Here is a 19484-nt window from a genome sequence, read left to right on the forward strand (position 1 = left end):
AAATAAAATGAAAAAAAACAGACAATGTGATTTTCTGGATTTTTTTTTCTCAGTTTGTCTCCCATAGTTGAGGTCTACCTATGATGTAAATTACAGACGCCTCTCATCTTTTTAAGTGGTGGAACTTGCACTATTGCTGACTGACTAAATACTTTTTTGCCCCACTGTATATATTTTTTCTATTGCAATTGGACCCTATAGGCAATGTATTCTACCATATACCTGTACAGCGGGATACATCACACGGCTGTATTTATACTTTGGAAGCTTTTCCCAGTGTATATCTCAAATGTGCTGCTATTACCGTGATGTGAACAGGGCATAATACATAACTAAGGAAGAAAAAACTGTTCTAGCTCTTCATCCAATTTACTCTGTGAAACTTGTCAGACTAAGAATGCTGTTTGAAACGCGTTGGTTTCTCTTTTTTGCTTGGCTACCTGTCCTAATGAGGAAGTTTTAAATTTAATATCAGACTAATTTGAATGATTTTATCCTCAAGAGCTAGAGCATAGTTTTTTTTATTTCTTTTGCTATTGAGTACACCATGGGTTCTGTTGAACTGAGGACCACCTCTCAGTGATATTCCCTACCTTTCCTAATATATAGCATGTTAGTCCTAAAATTGTCAGGGAACCATATTACAGATCCATACCATACAGATGTGTAACATGGTAATAATAAGTGTGGATTCTTTTTAGAATATTGTTTAAAACTGAATAAACCCTGAAAACATAATACTTTATTGTAATTGATAGAATAATTACTCACCATGTGACTCTGGGATGTGCTAGTTAGCTTTTCCATCATGTTATCCAGTTCTTTAAACTTCAGTAGGGCACCTCTGACTTCTAAATACAGGTCCTTATATTCTGTGTATTGGTCATTAAATACAGCTTTATATTTCTCCCGTTCTTCATTATTCTTGATTTCTGGATACTTGCTGTAGAACAGAGAATATCAGGCAAAATCAGCGTTCAAATAGTAGAAAATAATCATAAAAAAGGTTACATTCTCTGGTAGTACACAATACATGTTAAGGAGGGAACCACCTCGTAATTGAAAAGCATTGGGTCAGTTGTAACAATTACCGGTTGAGTTCAGTTATCGTGTTCATTAATTTGCTGTAACCCTTATAGCCCCACAATGGAGTAATTGAGTCTCATACATACTGGGATCTAATTCAGTTAGGCAATTGACTCCCTGGATGGGCAAGTTCACACCAGCGTCTAAAAAATCGTTCAGAGTTTCATCCAGATATCTCAGATGATTTTCTTCTCACTTGTCATCCATAGGTGACATGTTTATTCTCAGCAGTTATTAATCATTTACATTTACCATGTCCTATGTTACAGAATTGTAATGTATCCGTAAAGATCGGATGCTATACTGTTGATCCGCATGGCATCTGAGTTTTTTTTACGTACCCACAAACTTGAATGGCTGAGTCTCATCCCTTTTACAGACGAAACTAGAACATGATGACATTCTTTTTCACGTGAAGATTCAGTCAGTGAAAAAAATAGCTCATCTGCATTGCCCCATTGAATAACATTGGCTCGTTTTTTCCATGGACAACACTTGAACCAAAAATACGGATGTGTGAACGAGTTACAAATCCTGAACCCCGCATTGTGGTTGTTTGGAAACTGTCTTTTTATTGTTTGTAGCAACATAAAGTTAATGATTTAGCTGTTCAATTTTAAACTGTGACGTATCGCCAACTTTTCTGTAAAAACTATGTGTAAGAAGGAAACTACTGCATACTTACTGCAGATTCCTGCAACTTACGAGGGGCGCCTGAAAACTTCGAGGCCCACCCATGAAATCTTTTTTGCATGGTCTTGTTTTGCAATGCAATTTGTTATTTAGTTAGTTGAATGGTCTCATGAGCAATCTGGATTTATTTTGATTTTTTTTTGTTTCCGTTACAGCATTTTAAAGTTGAGTCGCAAGGCTGAAATATGGAAATGGAGAAGTTGGCAAAGTTCACACATCGGCTGTTGCAATGGCTGCAATGGCTGCAATGGCTGCAATTCCACCTTCCACCAAGGTGCTTTTTCATCTGTGGGAATAGGTGATAGTCCGAGGGAGCCAAATCAGGGGAATAGGGTGGGTGCTGAAGCAGTTGGAAACCACAGGAGTGAATTGCAGCAGCCGATGTGTGAACTTTGCCAACTTCTCCATTTCCATATTTCAGCCTTGCGACCCAACTTTAAAATGATGTAACGGAAACAAAAAAAATCAAAATAAATTCAGATTGCTCATGAGACCATTCAACTAACTAAATAACATATTGCATTGCAAAACAAGACCATACAAAAAAGATTTCATGGGTGGGCCTCGAACTTTTCAGGCACCCCTCGTACTTGATATATCAACTGTACAGAATGTATCGGTAGACTCAGGAACTGGATAGATTGTTTATCTATCTGTACCAGTACCATTGTTAAAGAAGCACTCCTCCTTCTCCAATCAAAGTTTTTATCCTCTTAATATACTGCAATCATCATATTATATGGCACTGTGTACTTACAATTGCTCATTCTGACTTTCTACCCAGATAATTCTTCTCTTTTCCATTAGGTCTATGACATCATGTGATTAAAAACTGATGAGCTGAATCATCCTAAGCTTTATGTAAAAACAGGAGGTCAATTTTTCCTGAATGAGTCATAAGTCACTGCCGGAGGAGCGGGCACATGAGTCATAAGTCTGGGGAGGAGGGGGCAGCTGGGTCAGGAGGTGAAGAGGGGAATGATAAATGCAGGGACAAGAGACTTCCTGTTTCTACATAGAGCAGAGAAATGAGAATTAGCTGGGTAGAAAGGCAAAATGAGCAATTGTAAGTACACAGTTCTATATAATATGATGTCTGCAATATAATAGGAGGATAAAAACTTTGATGGGCGTGCTTGCTTAAAACTGGTCAGATACTTCCCATGGGTAATTGCTGAGCACTTTCTGGTAGCTATTTACTGTGTCCTTTAAAACACCCTTTCCGATTCACAATACATTTCAAAATAAATGCAGAATATGTAGGTAAAAATTCCTTGTGCCCTTGTTTTTACTTTTCTCCCATTCCCCTATTCTGTAAAATGGTGAACAACTTCTCAAACTGCTCAATGCACACTGGAAAACATTTACTATTAGACTGGTGTTCCATAACGTTTTGAAGCTGCCACATTTTGAGGACTTTTTTTTAACTAAAATGCATGCCTTTGGTCTAAACATAATTGTTGTAATTGGATTTCATATAATATTTTGCACCGTTTTACTTTTACAGACTGTTCTTTTCCATGCACACCCAACTATTACATGGTTATAAATAGCCTGAAAGGAGTTCAGAAAAAGTCAGATAATAGATACAAACTCTTCAATCAGACCTCCAAAACAAGCTCGCTGATGGATTTCCAATTACCTCATTCTACAGCTTGCAATCAACAGCACAATAGAAACGAGAACTCAAACAGCGCAACTTTTTTTTTAATGAAATCTGATTGCAAAAATTATTTTTAGACATAAATACATGGGGAAAAGCCAAAGGCAGACAACCCCTTTAAGAGCAGTGCATCATAGTCGAATTAAAAGAATGGTGCAATAAAATGCAGCAGTTTTATTAGAAGGAGTTCACATATGAACCCTTTATAAATTCCTCCCAATGTGCTTTGGTAGTCTGAGGCACTCCCTGACCTCTCTGCTGCCCCTACACAGACCAGGGGAGAGCGTTTTAGGCTAAACTATGCACCTTGGGTTTTGGTAGAAAAATGATTTTAGACCACATTACACCAATGTAAAAGGAACCACAGTGATAACTTCAACAATAATGTAATGTCTGTTCATATGCAGTGATTACAGTTTATCACAGTCTTCAGTGACATATTTATGCTTACACAACATAATCTGGTACAATGTATGGTTTTGGCCGGTACCCAGAAGGTATAGAGCGACTTAAAGCAGCAGCGTCACTGTCTTTTTCTGAGATATGAAGGGTCTTCATGACTTTCCCTTTTACATCTCCTAAATGTTGAACTTCATCTTCAAAAATTATCCTCTTTGGCTTGGTGGTTCTCTGTACAGAGGTTAAAACATAAAATAAAATATAAATATACTAATTATAATAAGCAGTCAAATGATTGTGGATGTCCATGATGATGAGGATGGTGATTTCATGGATTGTTGTATATGAATTAAATGCGTTTATGTTTGTGGGATTCTGCTTCCTGCATATACACAGTTGAAACCAGAAGCTTACAGCCACTATATAAAAAGTCACATATGCATGGTTTTCTTAATATCTGACATGAAATCAGAATAAACCTTTCCCATTTTATGCCAATAGGATTACCATGATTATTAATATTTGCCAAATGCCAGAATAATAACAGAGAGAATGTTTTAGGGCATTTTTATTATTTACTGGAAAGTCAAAAGTTTACATACATTTCATTAGTATTTGGTACCATTGCCCTCAAACTGAATGATTTGGGTCAAACATTTGGGATATCCTTCCACAAGCTTCTCACAATAGCTGGTTGGAATTGGGCCCATTCCTCCTGACAACTGATCCAGGTTTGTAGGTTGCCTTGCTCACATCTACCTTTTCAGCTTAACACATACATTTTCAATAGGATTGTGAGGGCTCTGTGATGGCCACTCCAAAACATTGACTTTGTTATACTTAAGCCACTTTGTTACCATTTTAGCAGTATGCGTCAGGTCATTGTCCATTTGGAAGACCCATTTCCGCCCATTCACTCAAGCTTTAACTTCCTGCTGATGTTTTGAGATGTAGCTTCAGTATTGCCACATAATCTTCTTTTCTCATGCTGCCATCTATTTTGTGATGTGCACCAGTCTCTCCTGCAGCAAAACAACCCCACAACATGATGCTACAACCCCCGTGTTTTACAGTTGGGATGGTGTTCTTAGGTTTCCAAGATTCTCCCTTTTTCCTCCAAAAGTATCGCTGGTCAATATGCCCAAAAAGTTCAATTTTAGTTTCATCATACGACAGGACAAGTCTTAAAAAATTGAGGTCTTTGTTCCTTTGTGCATTTGCAAACATTAATCTGGCTTTTTTATGCTTCTTTTGGAGTAATGGCTTCTTTCTGGCAGAGTGGCCTTTCAGCCCATGTTGATACAGTGCTCATTTCATTGTGGATACTGACACAATCTTACCAGCTTCCGTCATCATCTTCACAAGGTCTTTTGCTTTTGTCCTTGGGTTAGTATGCACATGTCGGACCAAAGCACGTTCATCTCTAGCACACAGAAGCAATCTCCTTCCTGAGCAGTATGATGGCTGGACATTCCCGTCTTGTTTGTACTTGCATATAATTGTTTGTACAGATGAACGAGGCACCTTTAGGTATCTTGAAATTGTACCCAAGGATGAGCGAAACTTGTGCAAGTCCACAAATTTTTTCCAGTTATCTTGGCTGATTTCTTGAGACATTGCCATGATGCTAAACAAAGAAGCAGTGTGTTTCAGGTGTGCATTAAAATACATCCACAGTTGTGTCTCTAATTAACTCACATGTTGACAAAATTCATATCAGAAGCTTCCAAACATATGACATCAACATATGGGCAGTCCAGTATCATTTAACCCCTTTATGACGGAGCCCTATTTCATTTTTGTGTTTGTTTTTCGCTCCCATTCTTCCCCAGAGCCATAACTTTTTTATTTTTCTGTCAACAGGGCCATGTAAGGGCTTGTTTTTGAAGGACGAGTTGTACTTTTGAACAACACCATTGTTTTACCATATCGTGGGCTGAAAAACAGGAAAAAAATTCCAAGTGTGGTGAAATGGCAAAAAAAGTGCAATTCCACAACTGTTTTTTGGATTTTTTTTGCCATGTTCACCAAATGTTAAAACTGATCTATTATGATTTTCTAGGTCATTACCAGGTTCCCAGACACCAAACATGTATAGGTCCTTTTTTATTTAAGTGGTGAAAAAAAATACAAAGGTTGTTTAAAAAAAAGCACCATTTTCCGATACCCGTAGCTCCTTCATTTTCTTGATTTCAGGTTTGGTGAGGGCTTAATTTTTTGTGCGCAGAGCTGACGTTTCTAATGATAACATTTTGGTGCAGATATGATCTTTTTATCACTTGTTATTGCATTTTAATGCAATGTTGCGGAGACAAAAAAAAAATGTAATTCTGGTATCTTGAATTTTTCTCTCATTACGCCGTTTAGCTATCAGGCTAATCCTTTTTTTATTGATAGATTGGGCAATTCTGAATGCGGCGATACCAAATATGTGTATGTTTGATTTTTTTATTGTTTTATTTTGAATGGGGCAAAAGGGGAGTGATTTTAACTTTTATATATATATATATATATATATATTTTTTTAAATATTTTTAAAAACTGTTTTTTACTTTTGGCATGCTTCAATAGTCTCCATGGGAGACTAGAAGCTGTCATAACCCGATTGGCTCTGCTACATGTATGTAGCAGAATTGCTGACTTGCTATGAGCATTGACAACCATAGACTTCTGCAGGAGTCCGCTGGTTGTCAAGCCGACGAATCGGTGACCCACGATTACATGATGGGATCACTGATGGGCGGGATTTCTGACTTGATTGACGGAAGTGCGCGTTAAGTGCCGATGTCAGAGTTTGACAGCGGCATTTAACAGGTTAACAGCCATGGGTGGATCATGATTCCATCCATGGCTGTTCTGGGCACATGTCAGCTGTTCAAAACAGCTGACATGTTCAAGGAAAGATGTGGGCTCACCGCCGGAGCCCACATCAAAGGAGGAAACACGACATGTGCAGTACATATACAGCGCATGTTGTGAAGGAATTAAAAGCATAGTAATCATAGTGGATTTAAACTTTTTGACTTTGCAGAAAGTAAAAAAAATACCATAAAACATTCTCTCTCTTATTATTCTGGCATTTTGCAAATATTAATAATTAGGGTAATCTAATAGACCTAAAACAGGAATGGTTTATTCTGATTTCATGTCAGTTATTGAGAAAAACATGTATATGTGTCTTTTTATATAGTGTATGTAAACTTCTGGTTTCAACTGTACGTATGAAATATGGAATTTTGAATGGTGTCAGATACAAATTAATGTTTCAGCTGTATACACAGAAAATGTTGAAATGAATGGACCCATTCTAATTTAGAAGAGTTGAATAGTATATCTATTGTAAAGGCTAATTGCTTAATAATGCAGTATTTATTTCACTATGAATTCCATTAATTTAGCACCCTGTAAGAAAAAAAAAATAGGAAATGGGGTTTGTCTTGACCAGAGAATGGAAAAATGTTCTAGATTTTTCAGACAAGAAGACTCAGCAAAGAAAACCAATGATCACTTAAGTGAAAATAAGGTTATTCCTATACAGTAGGGGCAATCGCCATTCCATATATTCTAAAAAATGCTTTGTTCATATACAAATACAATACAAATAACCACTGGTGTAACTTGAACCTTCAGGGCCTCAATGCAAATTATCTAACAGAGCCCCCTAGTTTCTCTGGGCGTTAATAATATTGGTGTTCTCATGCGAGTGAAAGAGACGTTTTGGGCTTTGCCGGGTTCCAGTGCCAAGGTGCGAAGGCAACCCCTGCAACTACTATAGTTATGCCCCATTTACCAATACCTCCCAGTACGAAAATTACCATGTGTAGTTTTCACAACTTGATTGCCAGTTTCAATGAACTACAATTAATAATACTACCATATTTATTTATCCAACGGCATAAAAGAGCGTATATATCTAATATATAAAGCTCAATGTGGGTGTGCGTGTATGTATGTGTGTATGTCCGGGATTGGCATCCGCACCGTCGCAGCTACAGCCAGAAAATTTGGCACAGTCACACGTCTGGACCCCGAGAGCGTCATAGGCTATATTGTGAGGCAAAATTTTAACCCCGCACGTTCCAATTCACCAAACAATTTTGCCCCTATCTACATAATGGGGAAAAAGTGAAAGGAAAAGTGTTGGAGGCAAATTGACAGCTGCCAGATGTGAACAAGGGGGACTTAAAGAATGAGAGCGATGGCGCCAAAGAGTATATACCGTACAGTTGCTAAGGTGGGGCCCTGACATGGGATACTCATCACACATGGGGATATGAACACACACACAAAATGCGCCACCCACTACCACGTGCTTCAACACATATACCACCCTCAGCACACATTTCACCACACATATACCAACCTCGCCACATAAAAGTCCAAACACAAAAGTCGCCACTCAAAACTCGCCACGCTGTCCCAGAGCTGTTTAAAAGATGAAAAATGAACTGTGATTGGTTGCTATCAGCAACAGTTTTCTTTGTAGACAGTTGTCGTAACTGAGGCCTATTATTCTTATCATTTCTATGGTGTTATCATCCTTCTGTAAAGTTGGAAATAACACAATTTATTACCGTGCCAACACAGACCACCCTCTGACACAGACTGCAGGGGGAGTCCAGTATCACACAGGAGAGGATTAGATACATGGCTCAGCAGTCAGTATCACACAGCAAAGTATTAGATACACAGCTCAGCAGTCAGTATCACACAGGATAGGAATAGATACACGGCTCAGCAGACAGTATCACACAGGATAGGATTAGATACACTGCTCAGCCCACAGTATCACACAGAATAGTATTAGATACACGGCTCAGCAGTCAGTATCACACAGGATAGGATTAGATTCACGGTTTTTATGTGCAATATAATCATTATAATTTGTTATAACTAACCACAGTTGGTTACTATGCCCAGGCAATGCCGGGCTCTTCAGCTAGTATATATATATTTATGTATATATATATACACATACATACACTAGTGAGTGATAGCATTTATCAATTTACCAAGTATCACGTGCATCCATGTATGTGTGTGTGAGCGTGTGTGTATACTGTATGCATTGTGGTTGTCCAACTCACATGGCGGTATAAAGAGGTAGAAAATAGGAACACCGTATCTTTAAATCTTCAGTTGGTTTATTGTACAGCGGCATAAACCAACAGGAAGGGAAAATAAATGCAGCCTTTCTGGCTAAAACAGAAAACAACAAAAAAACAAAACACTGCAACACAGTCCATACGTATGCGGGCGGCATCTCACTCTGGAGCAGCACAGGTTCAGTCTTTCTTCAGATCACAAAAAGCACTGAACTGAGACTGCCTGTAGAGCCCATTTATTTAAACCCCAGATCATGTGACTTTTTCCATCAGGTGACTGACCACATGATCATGACATCACACAGGTCCTGGCAGCTCTGCAGATGGAGATAAAGTCAACCTCCTCCCACCCACTCTATGAAGGTCCACATGAAACCAGGCCATTATGCAACTTTAACTTAACCCTTGCAACACATAGTGTGCTGGATGAAAATACTCTGGTTTCATATCACTGACTCCATTAAGCGCAGTGACACATATCTCCCCTCTAATAGGATTGGGCCAAAATACCTGTGGAGAGGTGCAGAAGTCTCACTGACAGTTACAGGAATCGTTTGATTGCAGTGATTGTCTCAAAAGGTTGTGCAACAAAATATTACGTTAAGGGTACCATCATTTCTGTCCAGGCCTATTTCATGAGCTTTATTTTTTTGAAAAAAATTCTGTGGAAGCATGGGTGAAAAGCAATGTCTGACTTTCATTTGTTTATTTTCATAGATTTTTGATTTATTATTACTTTTGTCAGATTCAAGTTATTTCTGTGACCATTGTGGGTTTTTCTGTCATTAAACGAGGGGTACCAACAATTTTGACCATGTGTGTATATATATGTACTAGTGAGTGATAGCATTTACCAAGTGCCACGTGCCTCTATGTGTGTACAGGTTTTGATTGCAGCTATAAGAAGTAACAGAGATAGCTCTTATATACTGTTGGATAACTAGGTATGGTAGTATTATTACTGTATTTTGTTGAAACTAGCAATCGGGTGATAACCACACATAGAAAACTTGGTACTTGCTGATATTGATAACTCGGACAATTTTTTTTTCTAGGTTGTCATTTATGTGCAATAGCTTTTTTTTCTACAGCAGCATCTATTAATTATTTACAGGACCACTCACAGTTTCCTAGGTTAATGAATTGCAATGTATATGTAAAAATCAGATGCTATACTGTGCCTCTATATGAAACTTGGAAGAAAATCAGTACATGGTGCAATTTTTATTCACATGCAGATTTGGTCAGTGAAAAAAAAATCGTTCATCTGCCCTGGCCCACTGAGTAACATTCGTCCGTGTGCTGTCTTTATCACGGACAGCACGATGCTCATGTGAACCTACCCTTACAATGACAGGCAATATTGCTTTAGAATATGATTAAAAGTACTGTATTATACCAACACTTAAATAACTGCATCTTCTAGTTGTTCCTTTTTTTGTTTAGTAGAACAAATAAATTATCGTTTAATTAAATAAAAAAATAGATATATGATAATGCAGCTGTAATAGAACATAGAAAAAATAACAATGTATCATACATGGCATAAAAAAGAAGCAAAAAACAATACATTATATTTACTTGAAAATGATGAAAAATGATGCCAAAATATTACAACTTGTTTTACAAAAACACTAAAATATAAAACTATATCATTTTGTGCACTGACCCATAGAATTTTCATGAGACTATTTATCCCACAAATTGCATACATGTACATAAAAAAAATCAACAAACCTCTATTAAAATGCCAATTGTCTTGTTAAAACAATCACACCAAGAGAATCATGTGAGAACTTATCCTACCTTTAACGTCTCCCACAATCTGTACAAATCCACTGAGAAACTGAAATCATTTTGATTTGGATTAACAATAATAAGGCCATGTTCACACATTGAGTATTTGGTGAGTTTTTCACATCAGTATCTGTAACCAGGAGTGGGTGATAAATACAGAAGTGGTGACGGATTTCTATTATACTTCTCCTCTGATTATTCTGCTCCTGATTTTGGCTACCATCTCCTCTGTACAGTCTTCTTCAGGTCACCCACAGATTTTCTATTGAAAACAGATCCGGATTCTGGCTGGGCCATTCCAAGACTTTGATCCTCCTGGACCTATTTTATTTTTGTCTCTCCATCAATTTTTGATGGATGTCCAGTTCTAAGCAATGTGATGTGACTGCTGTGTCAAATTTAAGCCAGTCCTCGATGACCGTCTTTATAGTGCTCCACGGCATTTCTAGACTTGTTCTGCCCAGGAGTATGCATATTGCATACCTGACCGCAGTTTCTGAATCAGACAATGGCGAATCCCCGCAAAGCACAGTGCGTGCGCTGGAAGGATTCAAAAGTCTGCAGTCACACTGAGTGACTGCAGACTTTTCATTTTAGATCGGACAACCCCTTTAAGGCTGAGCATATTTATACAACCACATTATTTTAGTACTTTATTTTTCTTTTCCACTCAAAAAGATTTCAGTTTATTTTTCAATCATAATATACAGTTTATTGGTGACATTAAAGGTAGGAAAAGTTCTGAAATGATTCTTGGTATGATTTTTCACCTGCTATTTTAACAGGGACGTGTCCAGTTTGTATATCAACTGTATGAAAATGAAAAAGAGTTACAAAAGGGCATCTTGAAAATGTCTCCAATGAAACTATGTCTCATCTACAAACATTCTTCAGCTTTGTCGAAGGAAAATCTGTTTTATATTGAATAAAGCCATTCAGCAGAGACAACTTATTGGTACTGTACATGTTAAAGAGCACCAAATACTGCAACCACAGAACAACTGGAGTGGTTTATCAAATGTATAATGAACTAGCTGAAGAGCCCGGCTCTGCCCGGGCATAGTAACTAACTGTGGTTAGTTATAGCAAATTATAATTATCCTCCATCCCATAGTCCCGTGCCCATATACCCATCACACATATCCTCCATCCAATAGTCCCGTGCCCATATACCCATCATACATATCCGCCATCCCATAGTCGAGTGCTCATATACCCATCACATATCCTCCATCCCATAGTCCCATACCCATATACCATCACACATCCTCCATCCCATAGTCCCATGCCCATATACCCATCATACATATTCGCCATCCCATAGTTGAGTGCCCATATACCCATCACACATCCTTCATCTCATAGTCCCATGCCCATATACCCATCATACATATCTGCCATCTCATAGTCCCGTGCCCATATACCCGTCATACATATCCTCCATCCCATAGTCCAGTGCCCATATACCCATCACACATCCTCCATCCCATAGTCCCGTGCCCATATACATATCCGCCATCCCATAGTCCCGTGCCCATTTAACCATCACACATCCTCCATCCCATAGTCAACCATTATGGCATCATAATGAGCGGCGGCAGGGCTTGCAACCTATGATGACATCAGCGTCGCCATGGCAACCATTGTGACATCATAATGAGGGGCGGGGCTTGATACGCACACACTGCTTCCCCAGTATGCAAATAGGGGCATTATGACATCATAATGAGGGGCGGGGCTTGACATGCACACACTTTTTCCCCCAGCATGTAGATAGGGGAAAATTTGTTTGGTGAATTGGAACGCGCAGGGTTAAAATTTCGCCTCACAACATAGCTTAGGACGCTCTCGGGGTCCAGACGTGCGACTGTGCCAAATTTTGCGGCTGCAGCTGCGACGGTGCGGATGCCTATCCCGGACATACACACACACATACATACATACATACATACATACACACTTTGAGCTTTATATATTAGATGATACCGAAGACACAGAAATTAGCTAGAAGATGAGAAGGAGAAGAAGAGTTACAAATGCAGATTCAACTAAAGTAAAATCAGAGCAGGGCAAAGTGAAAAAGACATACATACTGGAATGGGTGGGTGTTACAACATGAGTGAGATTTCAGAGGATGAATCCCGCTCACCTGAATATTTCCAGCCTGCCTGCGCATTTCTTCATGTCGCCACATTTTTAGACAGACCAACGAACTGGCCATGTACAAGAGCATGTTGAAGAAGAGAAAAGCTATTGCAGCCACCTGACCTCCTTCCACTCTACAGAATGCTACAATCAGTGGGTTTACAGCAAAAAGAGAGTAGCAGAGACCGCCACGGTTTATATCATTGACATAAGCAATGCTTGCTGCCATGTATAAAAGACACAGGACGATATTGATGGCAAACTCTGTGAGAGGCCACCAGTGTGAGTCAAGGAGAATAGTGCGATAGTATAGAGTCAGCCCCAATCCTAGAAGGATTAAAGTGACAAACCAGACCAAGCTGGCAACAAGCATCACAAATGGAGTCATCGGGCCATAATAAGTATAGCCACCTGGCATCGTTCTTTGGAGTTCCGTGCCAAAGAGATTATACCACTGGTAATCCTTTTGTAAATAGGCACAGGCACAGGCAAATATCATACCACCAAAAATTAACTGTACTCCTGCCATGATTCTTAGCAATCCAGGCCAGGACTTCATGTAGGAATATTTTAAATTGTATGCTGCTACCTTTTCTCCATAAACGGTGCACAATTGATTTTTCCTTTCAATAGAATCTGGAGATTTCTTTTGCTTAACCTTCTGAATGGCATTGGTGCTGGCTGAAGATGACTCCAAACTCTGATGAACAAGACTAGTTTCCCGGCTAACATCTCTGAGTGATGAAACTGCTGACAAATTATGGACATCTTCTAGATTTGTTAAGGTTAAGCATTCTCCTTTTGCGCTGCCTTTCCTAAAAAATCTTTTCCAAGAGTCAGGGATGAAATGCTGGACAGGCTTTAATCCACTTCTTTCCTTAATCTCAAAATCTTGGAGACAAGATGTTCCAGGCTCTTTGCGTGTACCATGATCATAATAATCAAATGAGAAACTTGGAGCATCCCCCCACTTTGTAGTCTCTGTTGGCCACACCACTGGTTTTCGGCTTCTATTCTTCTCGGCAAGTAAAGAGGAGGAAGACATATCAGTTCTATCAATGTGACTTCACATAAAATGCTGCTGAAAATATATCTGTAGGCATCAGTTCTTTTCCCATGTCCCGAAGGAGAAATTGCTCTAGTTTATGAACCACGTGGTATATTTAACTTTTCTTCGCATAGAAAAAAAAGCTAAAACAAAAAAGAAAAGTCAATATTAAACAATATTAAACTATTAAACAATACGCATTTTTTTTTTTACTTTTTATCCATTGACCAATGAACCAGGTAATGTTAATAAATTATAACAATTGGTCATGATTCCTGCGAACACCACTGTTAAAGGGAATCTGTCAGTAGGTTTTTGCTACCTCATCTGAGGGCAGCATAATGTAGGAACAGAGAAGCTGAATCCAGTGGTGTATCACTCAAATTACTGGGTGCAACAGTTCTGATTAGTGATGAGCGAGTATATTCGTTGCTCGGGTTTTCCCGAGAATACTCAGGTGTCCTCCGAGTATTTTGGTGGGCTCAGAGATTTAGTTTTCGTCATCTCAGCTGCATGATTTGTGAATTGTAGACAGGCTAAATACATGTGGGAATTCCCTAACAAAGAGGCATTCCTCACATGTATTCTAGCTGTCTAGCAGTCGCAAATCATGCAGCTTAGGAGAGGAAAACTAAATCTCCGAGCACGCCAAAATACTCGGAGGACACCCGAGCATGCTCGGGAAAACCCGAGCAACGAGTATACTCACTCATCACTAGTTCTGACACTATTTTTTTTAGTTCCCCCAAGGGGACTTTAATGTTCGATAAGTACAGTATTGCAGTATGTGGTATAAATCGTGATCTCCTTTGGAGCTCAGCCTATAGATAGCACAGATACAACTGCATGCCTACAATGTAAATGCCTTTGACAGTGATTGACAGCGGAAATCAAATAAGCAGCAGCGATAATGGCTAACGCCGATTGCAGCTGTTACGGGCAGAAGACAATTTTGTGTTGCTGACAGCATTTGCCCTGTATGCAGTAGGCACAGCTCCTGAGCCTGCTCCATACACATGGACCCTGGCAGTGATGTACATGTATGTCAGGGTTCACAAAAAAGTATTGTAAGTAATACTAGACATATCAATTAAATAACTTAGTAGGGTTTAGAGTTTTACTAATCCCCCTAATTGAGTCGGGCTTGATGTGTTCTAAAATGCAGAGCAGAGGGTTTTTTTACAGTTTGTATGTCTTTTTTATACAAAAATTTATATATCTGTAACATTTCTAAAATAGCAGCGTTATTTTTTTTTTAAACTAATGTAATGCATATTCTGGTTATGCTTTGGAGAAAGAAAAACACAACAGCATAAATACCTCATACCATCTGTAAAATACAGTGATGGTAGTAACATGTTTTGGGCCTATTTTGCTGCACTTGGCCCAAGATTGCATTCTATTATTAATGAAACAATACATTTTAAATCATACCACCAAATTCTAAACCAAAATGTCAGGACATCTGTCCATGAGCTGAATCTCAAGAGAATGTGGGTCATGCAACAAGACAACAAACTAGAACACTCTAGTAGTTCTGCGAAAGAATGTTTAGAGAAGAATAAAGTTAAAGTTTTGGAATGGTCCTGACCTTAATCTCGTAGAAATATTGTGGAAGGACCTGAAGCAAGCAGTTCATCGGAGAAGACCCATCAATGTAACAGCCAAAGCTGTTTTGTATTAAGGAATTGGCTAAAATTCATCCAAGTCGATGTGCAGGATTAATTACTGGAAACATTTTGATACAGAAAAATCATAGTCTTATATGGAGCTCAACCTGTCCCTGGGCCTCACAGGACTGTCAAGATAATAGGCCCTAGGCTGCATTGGTAACCTATGTGTTCATCGCCAAGGAATAGTTAGGAGTTTGCTTCGGGGGGGGGGGAGAAATTTCAAACTGGGCCCCTAACCAAGTAACCCTGATTACAACTATGGTGGCACGCCCTAATTGTGGATGTTGGAGAACCTCAGCAGATGGCCACGCTATTACTAAAAAAAATCTCTATACAAAGACCAACACTGATATTACTGCCTTATGGTGATCATATAGTGACAACTTTTCCAGCCAGGACTCAGCTGCAGAGGTTACATAAAGACAAATATAGCTTTTCACATTTGAGACACCATCCCCATCTATCCCCAACCTGAAAACTGCTTATCCTGCTGATACCCCAATGCTGAGCCACTGCCACTATGAGTCTGTCACGGGACAGTAGGGGGAAAACAGGAGACGTGGAACCTGGGCCCCTGAACTGCCCCTCAGGCTAAGCGGGTGCCCTGACTCTCCTTAACTTGGGGGTACACTTGATGGTATTGAGGCCCAAGTCCCCGACCTGTCCCTATCTCCTGTTTAGCCCTGAGCTAAACCCCCAGGGAAAACGTGTACTGCACCAAATAACAAACAAGGAAAGATACGACAGAAACCTAATGGTAAAATAAACTAAAAAACAAGTCTTAGCTTCTCTCTGCTGCTAATTCTCCGAGCAGCAGAGTAAGGCACCAGAACAAGGGGATAGCTGGAGCTCCACTGCAACACAGCCTGCTCCTGAGTCCAGCTTGGTTGGTCTCCAAATGAATAATATCACCAACAGTGAGTTGCAGCACCTGATGACCCTTTACAGGAAGGAGGGAGTCGTCGCACCTACTGACTGACTAAACATGTAGTAACACCAGCGGCCACCGGGGGGAACCCAGCAGCAGACTCACTAAATTTGTAGTAGCACCAGCTGCCACCGGGGGTAAAAACCCATATTGACCCCCGAGGGCCAGAAAGGAAAAAGGTTTATATAAGAGAGTCCAGACTCTGACACAGATCCAAAAATGGATCATGACAGTGTCCCTATTACTGCACCTACTGTGTGGTACTGTGTGCCCTGAAGTTTTCTTCCTACTGGAGCCCCAGATTCCCCTTTCATTGCACTCAAAGTATGATGTCAGCAACAGTGCCCCCAAAATACTGTAAGATAATCCCACAGTAAATTCCTCCACAGGCACAGTATGATGACCCTACTGTACCCCACCACTGATCTAACACGAAAAGGTATGGTGACCTCAACACAGTATGATCCCCCAACTGTAACCACTACACAGCTCTCGTTGCAGTATAATAAGCCTACTTACAGTATAATGGCCCCACACCTCCCCACACTGTATAATGCCTCCCACACATCCCTCCACACAGTATGATGGACTCCACACAAACCTTCACACTGTAAAATTGCTTGCATACAGTATAAAGGCTCCCACATAGCCCTCCAAATATTATAGCCTCCCACATAGCCTTACATATTTAGTATACTCCCATAGTCATAGTCATAGTATAATGCACTCCCATTGTCCTCTGTGTAGTATACTGCACTCCCCATAGTCCTCCATGTAGTATACTGCACTCCCCATAGTCATAATATAGTATACTGAACTATTCATATTCCTCTATATAGTATTCTGCGTTTCCCATAGTGTTCTATATAGTAGACAGCACTCCTCATAGTCCTTCATGTAGTATAATGCATTTCCCATAGTCCTCCATATAGTATACTGCACTACCCATAGTCTTCCATATAGGATAATGCTTCCCATAATCCTCCATATAGTATAAAGCAATCCATAATTCTCCATACACTATAATACACATATCATAGCCCTCCATATAGTATTATGCACTCTCTATAGTCCTCTATATAATATAATGCACCACATAGTCCTCCATACAGTATAATGCACTCCCTATAGTCCTCCATATAGTACAGTGCACCCCATTGTCCTCCATACAGTATAATGCACTCCCCAAAGTTATCAATATAGTATTATGCACCTCATAGTCCTCTATACAGTATATTGCACTCCCCATAGTCCTCCATAGATCATAGAGTATAATGCACTCCACGAAGTCTTCTGTACTGTATTCTGACTAACAACATTTTCTCACTGCTTTAAAAAAATATATACAATACTCACATCTCCTCTCCATTCCCCCAATGGTCTGTCCTCTGCTGCGAGTGTTCTTATGAAGCACCGCACAGCCCAGGGTATTGGGCGTCATGTAGTGATGCCATTGTGCCTGCTACGCTGAGACGTCAGAGAATGATTGCTTTCAGGATGCCAATACAATTGAATTTGTGATGACGGGTGGGGGGCCCTGATACCTGACCCCTCCGGCTCATGGGCCCCATAGTGGCCGCATGGCTTGCGGCAGTTTATCGGCACACTGCTCGTCGATATAGTTAAAAGTAGCATAGTTCTGGGTGGGCACCTCAGAGTGCAGGGCCTGGGGCAACCGCACCCTCTGCCCCTTGCTAGCTATGCAGTGTACCAATAAGAGCAGGTGTGTGCAAGCACTAGCCACATTTAAATGCTGTCAGATTCACAGAGGCATCTAAATGGTTACTAACTGCAGCTGTTAGATACAAATACCGGTTATATAACATAGTTGACACCTATCATGTGTGGAATGGTCTCAGCTCCTCAGCTCTTTCCACACTTGTGGACCACTACCAAGAACATTTATTCATGTCCTAATGCAGGAAAGGGTTAATGTTTTTAGATAACATAGCTTTAAGGCTTACAAAAATATATTGGAACGACTGAAACATTATATAAAATATAGAAAAATTAATCATATAATAAAATCTTGTAAATTAACAACTATAGTATTAATCAAAATCTAACTACAATAGCATATCAGTCAATCGAGTGCTCACTAGCGTATGTACTGACGGGCAGTGTTACAAAGTAGTTAAAGGTTCAATATGGAAAAAGGGTTGAAAATGTAAACAATCTAGCAAAACCTACAGAGCTTACCTTATACATCAGAAACCAAAGTGGGATGTTCAGGCTCATCTCATAATATATATGACAGACAATGCAAATTTAGGCACAGTACAGACAGTGAAACCTCATGACCTAATTTTCTACAGTTGTCTCCTAAGAATAGATATAAATAATCCTCCATTAGAGTCTTACCTGTCTCCTTTCTGTTCTTAGGCCCATTTGTTGTGTCACGATTGGGGGTTATTACCACATAGCGTACATTTTCACTTCCTGGTAAAACTCTCTCTCATATTTTGAGAGACAGGAGTCCCAGTCTCCTTTACTGTTATCTACATGCACTATGTAATATCAAGTTATCCATTAACCGTAACGCAGGTCTCAGAAAGGAGGGTGTTCTGGAAGTCGGTTTAGCACTGTAGCCTCTCAATGGGTTATGTCGCAATGGCTAATAGTGAGGATAACAAAAGTAAATGATTAATTGTAGTAGAGGTTGAGCACTATTTTTTATTGATGGCTTATCCTTGGGATTGGCCATCAATATGTGATCGGGGGAGGTGCTGTTACGAGCGCAGGATGAAAGTTCTCAAATGCTGCCGGAACCCAGCAGCTTCATCAAAACTTGAGTGGTCGGCGCCAAGTACTTCAAATCTACCCCCTATTCATTTGATTAAGGGATGGATCTGCAGAAACCGATCGCGGTCACAATAGAGATGATGTATAGAAAGAACACCGTGAGCACAACTCAAGATGGTGCTAAGGTTAGGTTCCCAAACCGTTG

The 19484-nt window shown here is 39.7% G+C and overlaps 1 protein-coding gene across 2 annotated transcripts in view; it reads right to left on the minus strand.

Annotated features, from left to right (window-relative positions):
- The window catches only part of LOC141075828 (MARVEL domain-containing protein 2-like), an 82074-nt gene extending 63001 nt beyond the window's left edge, over positions 1-19073 (minus strand). The window contains exons 1-4 of one of the 2 annotated variants that reach the window (XM_073562970.1): positions 18899-19073; positions 12893-14079; positions 3894-4072; positions 772-943 (exon numbers count right to left, since the gene is read on the minus strand). In XM_073562970.1, coding sequence (XP_073419071.1) covers positions 772-943; positions 3894-4072; positions 12893-13933 — 1392 coding nt within the window. In that variant the 5' untranslated portion in view covers positions 13934-14079; positions 18899-19073. The remainder of the gene's footprint in view (positions 1-771; positions 944-3893; positions 4073-12892; positions 14080-18898) is intronic. The other variant, XM_073562971.1, reaches the window with a different exon arrangement.
- Between the last annotated feature and the right edge of the window lie 411 nt (positions 19074-19484).

The sequence above is a fragment of the Dendrobates tinctorius genome, unplaced genomic scaffold (assembly GCF_039654945.1).
Source record: "Dendrobates tinctorius isolate UK_male_01 unplaced genomic scaffold, ASM3965494v1 ptg000374l, whole genome shotgun sequence".
NCBI lineage: Eukaryota > Metazoa > Chordata > Amphibia > Anura > Dendrobatidae > Dendrobates > Dendrobates tinctorius.